This window comes from Hyperolius riggenbachi, chromosome 4 (assembly GCF_040937935.1).
Source record: "Hyperolius riggenbachi isolate aHypRig1 chromosome 4, aHypRig1.pri, whole genome shotgun sequence".
NCBI classification, from domain to species: Eukaryota; Metazoa; Chordata; class Amphibia; order Anura; family Hyperoliidae; genus Hyperolius; species Hyperolius riggenbachi.
The window spans coordinates 38,924,307-38,937,848 of NC_090649.1; the positions used below are offsets into that span (position 1 = coordinate 38,924,307).

General features: G+C 44.4%; 1 protein-coding gene across 17 annotated transcripts in view; it reads right to left on the reverse strand.

The window, feature by feature from the left end:
• The window catches only part of OTOF (otoferlin), a 500,418-nt gene that overhangs the window by 119,391 nt on the left and 367,485 nt on the right, over nucleotides 1-13,542 (reverse strand). For all 17 annotated transcript variants that reach the window (XM_068279952.1, XM_068279942.1, XM_068279943.1 and 14 more), the window contains 7 exons: nucleotides 12,777-12,885; nucleotides 12,176-12,359; nucleotides 10,272-10,392; nucleotides 3,648-3,748; nucleotides 2,420-2,510; nucleotides 2,176-2,292; nucleotides 914-1,066 (listed from right to left, as the gene is read on the reverse strand). In XM_068279952.1, coding sequence (XP_068136053.1) covers nucleotides 914-1,066; nucleotides 2,176-2,292; nucleotides 2,420-2,510; nucleotides 3,648-3,748; nucleotides 10,272-10,392; nucleotides 12,176-12,359; nucleotides 12,777-12,885 — 876 coding nt within the window. The remainder of the gene's footprint in view (nucleotides 1-913; nucleotides 1,067-2,175; nucleotides 2,293-2,419; nucleotides 2,511-3,647; nucleotides 3,749-10,271; nucleotides 10,393-12,175; nucleotides 12,360-12,776; nucleotides 12,886-13,542) is intronic.

Sequence of the window (13,542 nt, forward strand, 5' to 3'; positions counted from 1 at the left end):
CTTTTGCCTGCCCACGCACTGCACAGGGATTTCATAAGACTTCAGCATGAAATCTATTGGAAATCGTCCTGCTCCCACTGCCGCCGGCCCGCCGCCTGTCCAGGGCCTTGATACGTGAATCATGTGTGTCTTTCCCTGCCTTTCCTTTTATGAGAGTCCTGCAGAGAGGGAGAGAGAGGCTTATCTGCTCCCAGCATTACTAGCACTGCACCTGGTCCCCATGTGGCAGTATGCCTTTCCGTTTAGGAGAGTCCAGCAGAGAGGGAGAGAGAGGCTTATCTGCTCCCAGCATTACTAGCACTGCACCTGGTCCCCATGTGGCAGTATGCCTTTCCGTTTAGGAGAGTCCAGCAGAGAGGGAGAGAGAGGCTTATCTGCTCCCAGCATTACTAGCACTGCACCTGGACCCCCTCTGGCAGTATGTCAGAGAGGGAGGGGCTAAATACATAAAGAAAAAGATGCCTTATTATTAAACATAAAAAAAGAACATGCATAATTATAAATAACAATAGAGGAGCAATGGGAGTAAATGTTAAAAGTACCTCCACTTCAGTGTACAGCCCTATTCAGATGTGCGGGAGGGGAGTGTTAGGAGTAAACTCCCGCATAGATTAGAAATTTGAGCTCTAGTATGATCATGCTGTTATCAGCTGTTATTTTTCTTGAACTATACTATACTTTTGCCTAATGTAGTGAGTAAGGTAAAACTTGGGAAAGAGTCCATACATTTCACATTGACAGTTATGAATCTTTCTGTGTTGCCTTTCCATTCCTATTGGTGGCCACTACACAAATGTGAGGACCTCCTCCATGCGGCTTAATGTGTAAATTACATCAGGTGATCATCAGACTGACGCCCGGTATGTCCAGTATCCGGCTTTGTGTCCAGAGAATGGTCCATGAGGTCACTTACCTTGAGGAAGACACACTTGACCTTCCCACAATCCTTTCCGGTCTCCTCGTCCACAATGGAGTAGAGGATGTCCTTTGAGGCTATGCGGGTGTAGGCAATACGCTTGTTATTGCTCATCATCCAGACGAAGACGTCCGGAATACTGTGCTGGGGCTGCCAGGAGCAGAAGAGGAGGAGAAGGGTGAATAGACAGGGAGGAGTCCACACAAGTTATGCCCTAACGCTATAAAATGCAGATAATCATCCTAAAGACATCATTTGTGATTGTTCTGGGTGGAAATCGGGAGAGTGTCCGTGATTTTGTTGGCCTCCAGCAGTATAGGCCCATACACATTCTCGATCACCGTATGTAAAAACGAGCAAACCTTGAGAAGTGGTAACAAATGAACAACATTGGAGAACATTTGAATTTAGCAACGGCACAATGGCAGCAGGGCTGTGGAGTCGGTAAAAAAAAAATCATCTGACTCCGACTTCTCAGTTTTAGAAACCACCGACTCCAGGTACCCAAAATTGCTCCGACTCCTTGACTTCAACTCCTTAGTCTAATACTCACCAGGGCTATGGAGTTGGTACAAAAATCATCCGACTCTCCTCAGCTTATGAAACCACGATTCCAACCAAGGTACCCAAAAATTGCTCCGACGTTGACTCCTCGACTCCGACTTCACAGCCCTGAATGGAAGTCCACTGATCGGATCATTTGTGGAAAATGAGAACCCAGAAGTGTGAAATTTGGCACGTGAGTGCTTTCAATGGATTGGTCATTTGTTATCGTTTGGTACAAATCACTAACAGCGATTACCATCTGAACTGATACGCTAGGATAGTTTGGTCTACATGAATTATAGTCGACGTCTTACCATCATTGGGACATTTTTTTTTACGATTCCAGGCCAATTCATCAACTCATATGCATTGTGCAAAGAGTGCCTAGAAACGGGGACCACGTCAAACTTTTTGTATAATGGCCACATGATTTCTAGTTACAGCTCTGTTGAGATACATGCTCAAATTGGCCCCATATATCACATGTTCCTAAGCAGACTAAGGACCATGTATGCAAAAGTGAAAACGAATTTCACTCTTTATTCTTCAAGTCACAAGTCTTCTAAATTGTGGATACAAGTTGTAGACATAATTCAGAAGTCCAATTCACAAAAAGTAAATTTGGAGTTTTGCATACATAGTGCACTATTTGGGGTGGAACTGTACTATTTGTATTTTATCTAGGCTATTTTGCAGAGTAAGGACCAGCTTACCTCATCTGCCAGGAAGCGCAGCTTTTGTAGGAAGTTTTGCACAAGTTTGAGCTTATCTTTCACTGTATTCTTCTTGACCTGGGACCTCATGGTCTTGGCTTGTGTCCCCATGTTCTCCTGCGAGTGGTGAGGAACACAGAGAAGGCATATAGAGGAACATGTAGCAAGGTTTAATTCACACAGCACAAGGCGATATACAGGGAGATTAAGCACAATTCTTGCAACCTCTCTGTAGGTTACTCACCAGCTCACGCATACAAGATTTCAGTCTCTCCCGGTCTAGTTTAGTCCGCCCATTTTGATTTTGGTCTTTGTTGGCCAGAGTGACAAAGCGACTGAAAAGAGGGATAAAGATTAAACAGGAACCATGTCCAAGTAATCATATGAAATTACAGAACTAAATAACCATGGGTGCTATGTGGTGCCATGACATGCCTTTAAATCCACCATCTTTTCTGAAAGTTAAAGTGTACCTCTAGTCAATACACATTTTTGTTCTTACCTCCCAACTATCACTAAGGAGAGCCCACCCTTTCTTCCTCTCTTAGGAAAAAGTCTTCCACTCAAGCACAACCTTGCGGTGCTCACTTTGGGAGTAGGGTCACTTCTGTGAGAGGGCATGGCAGTCCTAGCTCTCATTTCCTTACTAAGCTACTGAGTGGTGGGATGGGGCATGGCTGTTAGAGCTACAGAGGGAAGTGACAACCTTGCAGAAAACTGCAGATAACCCAAAAGACGTTACATTTATTACACTTAAATCCTTTCCTAAAGGCTTTGGGGTTGTCAAAGTCTCTGCTCAGAGTAGAGGCCTTGACTTTTCTAACCTGGAGCTATTTTCCACCTCTTCCTGTCCCACAAAGACCCCTTTAATGGGTGGCAACATTGCTCTCCATTGGTTTGCCAATAAAAGGAAAAGGTAGACCAGACATCTGTGTAATAGATGTGAAGGTCTCTCTTCAATGCTTAAAGAGGAATTGTGTTCTCCTCGAAAATCCCCCTATTTCATTTATGGTACACCTTTGTTTAAGCTCACAGATGCTTTTACGAGCTGTTCGACAGACCAGTATAAATGAAAGGTGATGACAGTTCCCATTCAAGTGATTGGTAGACATCATTATCACTCCTATTTATATGCTCAGTTAAAAGAAATACATTTAGGGGACACTTATTTTTGTGACAGTAGTTATAGTTTGGTGTGTGTGTGTGTGTGTGTGTGTGGGGGGGGGGGGGGGGGGGTTCCAGGAAGCTGCTCTGCGCCACAAAGGTAGGATCAGTGGTGGTAAGCATAAATGTTGGCCCTGTGTGTGGTGATGCCCACAGCTGCCCCTAAGGTCCTTTAGCAAGTTGACCACTACATCTGTCCTCTTCTATGTCATAATGAAACCCAGCCGGAACCTGCCTAGACACTCTCATGCAGTCCACTGAGTTGTATTGGTATGTGCTGGTGGTTATGCATGGTCTACTTTACTCACAAGCATCCGCTACTCAGCTCCTCGAGGACCCCCCGCAGTCTCCTCTCTGGATACGGCTTCTCCGTCTTTATCATCTCATGGACATCATTCAGGCCCTCCTCCTGCAACAGAAGAGTGGTATGGTCCATCATGTGTCATTTCATCGTGGTCCCTTTTCTGTAGCCCCTACTAATTTCCAGCAGTTGTATGTATGAAGAGCTCTCAAATCAGGGGCGTGATTAGAGGAGTGGTAGGGGCATGGCTTGCCCCTTTTTCCTATCTCAAAAAGTTGAGGAGTATGTAATTTTGCATGTATATATGCAGCTAAGAAATGGACTAATCAAACGCGGCCAGTGGTGGGCTGAAATTTCGCATATGCGAAACTTCGCATCGAAATTTGCAATTACGCATCATAATGCAAAATAACAAAGAAAAACGTAATTAATTTTGTATGTAATGGTAGTATAAAATTTTGTGTAATTTTTTGGGTCGACTTTACAGGTTAACAGCAAAGCCCTCATACATGCTATTGCTACCAACATTGCTACATATGTTAAGCGGAATAGCGGGTACAGGTCACAAAAATAATTTTTCAAAAAGAACTTGTAGTTTTTGAGAAACTCAATTTTAAAAACGCAAAGAAAAAATGTTTTTAAACGGTCATTTTTCTGAGATTACTAACCATTTTTTACATGCATTTTTAAAATCGATTTTCTCAAAAACTACCAGGCCTTTTTGCAAAATTCTTTTTTTGTCTTGTACCCACCATTCTCCTTAACCTATGTAGCAATTTTGGTGTATGGGGGCTTTGCTATTCACTGCTAAAGTCGGCAAGAAATGACGCAAAATTTCGCAAAATTTTATGCAAAAATACGAATGACTCCACAAAATCAATTGAATTTGCAAATTGCGAAAATGTACACAAAATTTAGCGAAATCATAATTTGTTGATTACGATCATCACTAAATGCGGTCCATTTCCAAAAAGAGCTGCTGCCTGGTGCAAGTTCAGCTAAGCCCCTCCCCTTCATGAAAAGAGGTGCGGCCAGTATCTGTCACCCCCTCCTCCAGGAAAGTGGCAACTTTATAAGTCGGCCCTCTAGTATATTAACCTTTGCTGTGGTGTTGAGAAGCAAACCTCTATATACTGCACATTACAGACGGCTGCACAGAGGGGTCTCCATCCCGCATACAGTAAAAACCGGCGCCAGGGGAAAAAATGGCGCATGGTTTTGAAAAAGGATATTTAGCGTTTTAATGTGCTTGTGTTCCAAACGCAATTTTTCGTTTTGCGTTTTGCTTAAAAAAGTTTTTTTGCACAAGAAGATACAGCCACAGTCTCCCCAGGCTGCCTGTGGTGTGGTGGAGTGGGAGAGTGCATTGCCCGGCTGCCTGCGGTGGGGCGGGAGGAGGCAATAGCTGCCCGGGGAAAAGTAGCAGATGTGCGCAGGGAGTGGGGGCCATCTCCCACCCTCTGTTCCTCACCTCGGGAGCCCCCTACTTTTAATGACAGTCAGCGAAGCGGAAGATACAGCCATCAGCTGATCAATCACCTCCCCAGGCTCCGGTTTTCAGCAAACGTTAGAGCTGCAGGTCTACGCTGTTCTCTCTGCAATTGCTGATTACACGGAATCAGGAAGTAGTGTAATCAGCATTGCAGATGCAGAGAGAAGAAACAGCGTACACCGTCACCTGCAGCTCTAACATTTGCTGAAGACCGGAGCCTGGGGAGGTGATTGATCAGCTGTATCTTCCGCTGCGCTGACTGCCATTAAAAGGAAGGGGCTCCCGAGGTGAGGAACAGAGGGTGGGAGATGGCCCCCACTCCCTGCGCACATCTGCTACTTTTCCCCGGGCAGCTATTGCCTCCTCCCGCCCCACCGCAGGCAGCCGGGTAATGCACTCCACCACACCACAGGCAGCCATCCAGCAACGATGCCACCTGAAAACGGTATATTACGTTTTCGGTACATTTGAATGGCGCGCCAGAAAGTAGCTGCAGAGCTATGCGCCAGATTTTCCTGCTTCGCTCCATCCCTCGCCTGGTCACGTGACCAGCATCAGAAGGAAGCCGATCGCACTGTCTGGATAACCCCAGCTCATTTTGAGTTGCTTGCTTGTTAAAGTGTTTTGGAGACAGCCTCATCCTGTATTCACTGAATGAACAGTTTAATTATAATCTTACATTCCCCCGCTGGGCTCATCTGACAGTTACTGAACACAGCTCGGTCCCACTGCAGGCTTTCCTGCGTAATTAAGTCACGCTGCCACGCAGCGACGCCTGGCATGGGTGCACTTGTAATTAGCTGCTGTGACTCCATCGCTGTTACAGTGAGACTTCAGCCATTGTGTGCATCAATGTAAATAGTCAACAGGAGGGGTAAGAGAGCCATAGACCCCAAAACAAGCATATGCAGCTCAGGTACTCTGAGTCTGACTGATGTCTGACTGGACTAGCTGCATGCTTGTTTCACTGTGTTTAATTGAAAGGACATAAATATGGCAGCCTCCATATATCTCTCACTTCAGGTGTCCTTTAAAAGACGGCTCACATCCTTTCGCCATTTGTGTAATAGCAAATAAACTCTACAATATTCTGTGTGTCCTACACATGCTTGGAATTGGCACTTTGCAGTACCTAATAGCTCAAGCTAGGGTTGCTGACAAGGATCCCCCTCTTCACTTGGTAATTTCCAGCCAACAATTCTTAAAGCGTACCCGAGGTGATATGCTACATGATGAGATAAAGATGTGTATGTACAGTGCAAAACATATTAATAACAAGGCTGTTTTACAAGCTTTATTTTGCTGCCTGAAAGAGTCCATTTCTAGATATGGAAGTGACAGCTTCTGTCTTTTGTGTATCTTGCCTGGAATATAGTAAACATCACTGATAAGTAACAGCCATAAAAGTTTTCCTGGCAGAATACAACTTCTAAGGGCAGTGGTGAGATAGGAAAAAGTCACAGATGCTGTCTATGCTCACTTGCTGACGCATCAGAAAGAAAAAAATGACTCCCAAATATTGACTGAATTAAGATACAGCACTATAGTATACTACAGGGTGGGCCATTTATATGGATAAACCTTTATAAAATGGGAATGGTTGGTGATATTAACTTCCTGTTTGTGGCACATTAGTATATGTGAGGAGGGAAACTTTTCAAGATGGGTGGCGACCATGGCGGCCATTTTGAATCCAACTTTTGTTTTTTTAATAGGAAGAGGGTCATGTGACACATCAAACTTATTGGGACTTTCACAAGAAAAACAATGGTGTGCTTGGTTTCTCTTTGTTTACAGCCATTGCCACAAACCGGAAGTTAATATCACCAACCATTCCCATTTTATTAAGGTGTATCTATATAAATGGCCCATCCTGTATAATTATGACAATTTCTGATAGTAAACTTCTGATATAGTAAACTACTTTGCCAGTCACGTGGTACCCATGGAAACACCATGCCTCATGAGACAGGCCTCTAAACAATGGCTGTTAACAGACACTTTCCATCAGCAATCCAGCTGCACAATTTCTCCTCAGGTGTAGGTGTCTACTGCAGGCATCACCTGACTGAACACACAATACCGAGTGTATGTATGAACAGAAGATGAACTGCACACTGCCCAAACATGACTGAACACACAATACCGAGTGTCTGTATGAACAGAAGATGATCTGCACACCGCCCAAACATGACTGAACACACAATACCGAGTATATGTATGAACAGAAGATGATCTGCACACCGCCCAAACATGACTGAACACACAATACCGAGTATATGTATGAACAGAAGATGATCTGCACTGCCCAAACATGACTGAACACACAATACCGAGTGTATGTATGAACAGAAGATGATCAGCACACTGCCCAAACATGACTGAACACACAATACCGAGTGTATGTATGAACAGAAGATGATCTGCACACCGCCCAAACATGACTGAACACACAATACCGAGTGTATGTATGAACAGAAGATGATCTGCACACCGCCCAAACATGACTGAACACACAATACCGAGTGTATGTATGAACAGAAGATGATCTGCACACCGCCCAAACATGACTGAACACACAATACCGAGTGTATGTATGAACAGAAGATGATCTGCACACCGCCCAAATATGAGTAAACACACAATACCGAGTATATGTATGAACAGAAGATGATCTGCACACTGCCCAAATACGACTGAACACACAATACCGAGTGTATGTATGAACAGAAGATGATCAGCACACTGCCCAAACACTACTGAACACACAATACCGAGTGTATGTATGAACAGAAGATGATCTACACACTGCCCAAACATGAGTGAAGACAATACCGAGTATATGTATGAACAGAAGATGATCTGCACACTGCCTAAACACTACTGAACACACAATACCGAGTGTATGTATGAACAGAAGATCATCTGCACACTGCCCACTACTGAACACACAATACCGAGAGTATGTATGAACAGAAGATGATCTGCACACTGCCCAAACATGAGTGAACACAATACCGAGTGTCTGTATGAACAGAAGATGATCTGCACACTGCCCAAACACTACTGAACACACAATACAGAGTGTATGTATGAACAGAAGATGATCTGCACACTGCCCAAACATGACTGAACACACAATACCGAATGTATGTATGAACAGAAGATGATCTGCACACTGCCCAAACATGAGTGAACACAATACCGAGTGTTTGTATGAACAGAAGATGATCTGCACACTGCCCAAACACTACTGAACACACAATACCGAGTGTATGTATGAACAGAAGATGATCTGCACACCGCCCAAACACTACTGAACACACAATACCGAGTGTATGTATGAACAGAAGATGATCTGCACACCGCCCAAACACTACTGAACACACAATACCGAGTGTATGTATGAACAGAAGATGATCTGCACACCGCCCAAACACTACTGAACACACAATACCGAGTGTATGTATGAACAGAAGATGATCTGCACACTGCCCAAACATGACTGAACACACAATACCGAGTGTATGTATGAACAGAAGATGATCTGCACACTGCCCAAACATGAGTGAACACAATACCGAGTGTCTGTATGAACAGAAGATGATCTGCACACTGCCCAAACATGACTGAACACACAATACCGAGTGTATGTATGAACAGAAGATGATCTGCACACCGCCCAAACACTACTGAACACACAATACCGAGTGTATGTATGAACAGAAGATGATCTGCACACTGCCCAAACATGACTGAACACACAATACCGAGTGTATGTATGAACAGAAGATGATCTGCACACTGCCCAAACATGAGTGAACACAATACCGAGTGTCTGTATGAACAGAAGATGATCTGCACACTGCCCAAACATGACTGAACACACAATACCGAGTGGATGTATGAACAGAAGATGATCTGCACACCGCCCAAACACTACTGAACACACAATACCGAGTGTATGTATGAACAGAAGATGATCTGCAGATTCTGCACACTGCCCAAACATGACTGAACACACAATACCGAGTCTATGTATGAACAGAAGATGATCTGCACACCGCCCAAACATGACTGAACACACAATACCGAGTGTATGTATGAACAGAAGATGATCTGCACACTGCCCAAACATGACTGAACACACAATACCGAGTCTATGTATGAACAGAAGATGATCTGCACACTGCCCAAACATGAGTGAACACAATACCGAGTGTGTGTATGAACAGAAGATGATCTGCACACTGCCCAAACACTACTGAACACACAATACCGAGTGTATGTATGAACAGAAGATGATCAACACACAGCCCAAACATGAATGACCTTTATGGAGTCTGCAACAGTGGCAGCCAATCCCCATGGTAAAATCAGCAGGTGGATACTAAGGAAAAAAAGCGGCCATTTTCTATGGAGGTATATGTTACACAAAATGACAGTTTTCTTTTGTCCTGATTTTACCACAGTTTTTGGCTGTTGAAACGTCAGTAAGGGTTATTAATGTTCGGGCAGTGGCTGGTTCTTCTTATCATTTTCCCCATATGTGGCCTTTCTTTTCCATTAAAGCAGACCCAAACATACAATGGAAAGTGATTAATCCATGTTTGTTCAAGTCCTATTGTTAGGACACAGTTCTGTGGGTGCACAGTAGTAACAAAAGTAGAATCAATTTTATGTGGAGACCATCGAATGTGTAACAGGCGGTTAATTGTCCTTAATAATCAGCAAGCCTTCAAAGTCTGTCTTATGCTCCTGCAATGAGACAAACTAAAGAGTGCATTACCAAATAATTCAATTACCGCCACCACACCACTGCGTCTTGGGTTAACAACACAACCCCTGTGAGCCATGAGGGTGAGGGTGGTCATTCCATGCAGTCCCCTTATACACACTACTCACCAGAGATAAACCACTTCAGGCTTTGAACCAACATCAGCTTGATGACTTTCACAGCCTTAAGACCCATCTCCCAAGCTTTATAAAACAAGTATGACCATCAATATCTTCACACCCATAACAAGTGTAGCCACAAAATATCTGACCTGAAGAATGGATCTCGAGAGGTTAGTTGGTGGGGGCCACCACTGCACTTGTGCACCCTATAGTTACGCTCCTGTCTCCTGTATTACTAACCAGCTTGTCGGCCAGCTTGTCCATGATGTTGGCATTGTAGAGTCTCCTCCTCTGGTCCTGCCACCAGCTCTTGATGTAGATACACGGCTTTTTGTCAAAGTAGGGAAGGTGGAAGTAATTCCTGTAGAGGAGGAAACAGAGTCATGAAGATCAGCAGTCTCTCACTCACACAACGAGGACTATAAGGACTAATGATTGGTCAGGGAACCTGGATGTTCCTAGCCTTTTATCGCAGTCCCATCCTACTTCACCGTCCATGTGTCTGTTTGTTTGATAAAAAGTGTGAAGAGGAAACAAGTGTGGTCTTACGGATGGTCAATAAGATGCTGAAAAATCTGTCTTGATTGCAAATTCAGTGCAAACTGTTTGTAGCTTGAGACTGAGCCGCTTCAACTCACTTCTGTGAAACACTGATTTGCCAAGTTACCGGGTGCATACAATAAAATCTGCATGCAAGCCCTCATTATTGGCATCTCAATGACATTCTCTACTTATTCACACAAACTGAAATGGAGAGGGAAAGCTCTGGGTCATATAGAGCCCCCCTCATTCCAATAATGTCATCCCCCATTTGAATCCCTCACTGCAAGAGGCTTTGGAAGTCTTTGGTAGCTTAAAGGACACCCGAGGTGAAAATAAACAAATGAAATAAACAATTGCATCTATCTTCCATTTCCTAAAAATGACTTTTTAAGATATTCCACAGTTTTATTTTATATTTAAATCTACTTTTTAAGTTTTATTGTTTTTGCTCAATGACACATTCATTGAAGTATGCCAGAGCTAAAAATCTGTGAACTACTGATCCTTTTTATCTCTTTCCTGCTCTCAGAAGCCTTTTTCTGCTAGGAAAGTGTTTTATAGTTGTAATTTCTTATCAGTGAGGGTCACACTGTAGTCTGACTCAGATAGGAACTGCTACTTACATACCTGATGTTTAACTCTTTCAGGCAGAGAAAAAAAGGAACACAGCCTAGTTATTTGTGTGCTAGGCACTGTACATACCCATGTCTATCTCATCATGTCACTTGTCACTTCGGGTCTCCTTTAAAGAGGATCTGTAACATTAAAAATTCCCCTGGGGGGTACTCACCTTAGGAGGGGGAATCCTCTGGATCTTATCGAGGCTTCCTGTGTGTCCCATGGTGGTCTCGCTGTGCCCCTTTGAACAACAGGCATGTAAATATTTACCTTCCCGACTGCAGCGCAGGTGCAGTATCGGCTCTCCCCTTGGACATAGGCAGAAATAGCCGATCCCAGTGTCAGGCTGCTCTACTGCGCAGGCGCAAGTCTCCTGTGCAGTAGAGCTGACCCGACTGAGATCAGCTGTCTCCGTGCCGAGAGCTGCAATAGCACCAATCCTGCCCCCCCCCCCCCACCACCAGAACAGGGAAAGGTATTGCACAGGCTTTGCATTCAGTGGGCTGCAGCAAAACCATCATGGGATGGAGGAGGACTGGGGAAACCTCATTAGAATCCAAAGTCTTCCCCCTCCTGAGGTGAGTACCCCCCAGGGGAACCTTTTTTTTTATTACAGAGTCTCTTTAAGTGCTCCCTAAGACGGGAAGCTTCGTACTTCACCTGTGCCAGTGCGTGAGAGAGCGCGCTTGTGCAGTACAGAGCCACCCGTACTGCTGCTGCTGGACATAACATACAGGAGTGGGCCGGGCCCCCCCATGAGGCCGGGGGTCAGGGGCTATTGCTAGAATCCTGTTAGCGCTGCCTAATTCCCACTCACATGCAGAAGTGTAAGCATTAGTTGGTTGGTTGGTTTGAAGTTACATCATTATGAGGTGACGTTTTGGAAATTGGAGAGGTCTGATTTATTGAAAGTTGAAAGAAGCGGAGGCGAGAAGATAAGGCATGGGACCTCTCACTAGCACCATCTGGCTGGTGGGTCTCACCTGTCTGTTATGAAAGGCTTCATTGGTGGACTGGAGGAGACTGACTGCATCTCTCCATCATCATCTGCTTCATCTTCACTTGAGTTCTGCAAGAGTTCCGTTTCTTCCTCTACACCGTCCGCTCCTTCCTTTTTCTTCCTCATATTTGGCCTAGTTGACCCATCAAGTTGGTTCCCATAGTTCCCTGCAAAAAAAAAGTTAAAAGCTGTAAAATGCCACAACATTAAACATTTTCAGCAGCAAACTGCCCCTACTGCTATTCCGGGGACCCTCTGAAGGATTTGGGCCACGCTCTCCTTCATGCAGGAGCGCTAAGGTGCTGCATCCTCACGAGCACCACTTCATGCTCCTGTGCAGGCGAGAGCCACCTGTGCAGTGCGGCTGCACTCAGTCAACAAGCCCTTGTCTACAGGGTTAAGGGGTTCCCATCGCTGGACAGTTGAAAGGGAGAGGGATGGGGAAAGCCACTGGATTGTCCAGAGGCTTCTCACTACGTAGGTAATAACCCATTTGGGGATTTTTTTTCATTACAGGTACACTTTAAAGAAATAGTATGAATAGCACAGGTCACACCCCCCCCCCCCTATGTCACACTATTCACCTATTGTCACCTCGAAGTTGATGGGCTTGTCACCACTCTTGCGATCTACCATGGTTGCCTCCAGGAAAGCTCCGAAGAGAAAGAATTCTTCCATCTTGCCGGTGCAGTTCTGAGGACAGATAAAGGAATTAGGTGACCAGCTTCAGAAGCAGTTTGAATATTATTCATAGAGGGTGGAGAACGTAAAGTACAGCTCAACCCAAAACTGAACAAGGCAGGTAATAATGGTCAGGATTATACGTGAGTACAGTATATACAGTGTACAGAAGCATGAGTTTCCGGAGAGGATCTGTGTTTTTTATGGGCCAGATATGCACTGGGCTCTTCAGTGCGGCTTATTTCCTCTCCACTAGATTCACCTGGTGGGCGGGTCATTCAGGTGTGACCATGTGACCCCTAAATGAGGAACATCAATAGATGCCAGAATGCATTTACCAACACACCTCTAATGGAAAATCACCTGGTGGGCGGGTCAATCAGATGTGACTTCCAAATCAGGAACATCCATACACTGGTCCTTTTCAGACATCAATCGATTGAGTCTATAGAATCAATCTATCGATTGGAAATCGATTTTTTCAAATCAGCAAACCGATCGATTTGCAGCCGATTTCGATCGATTTGATCTATCTGACAGGATGGAAAATCTAGGTCCATCTGCTGCTGGCAGCAGATCGATGGCCCATAGAGTTGCATTGGATATAATGGTCCAAAAATGCATTTAGATCAATTTTCAATAGATTTCCAATAGATTTAAAGGAATACT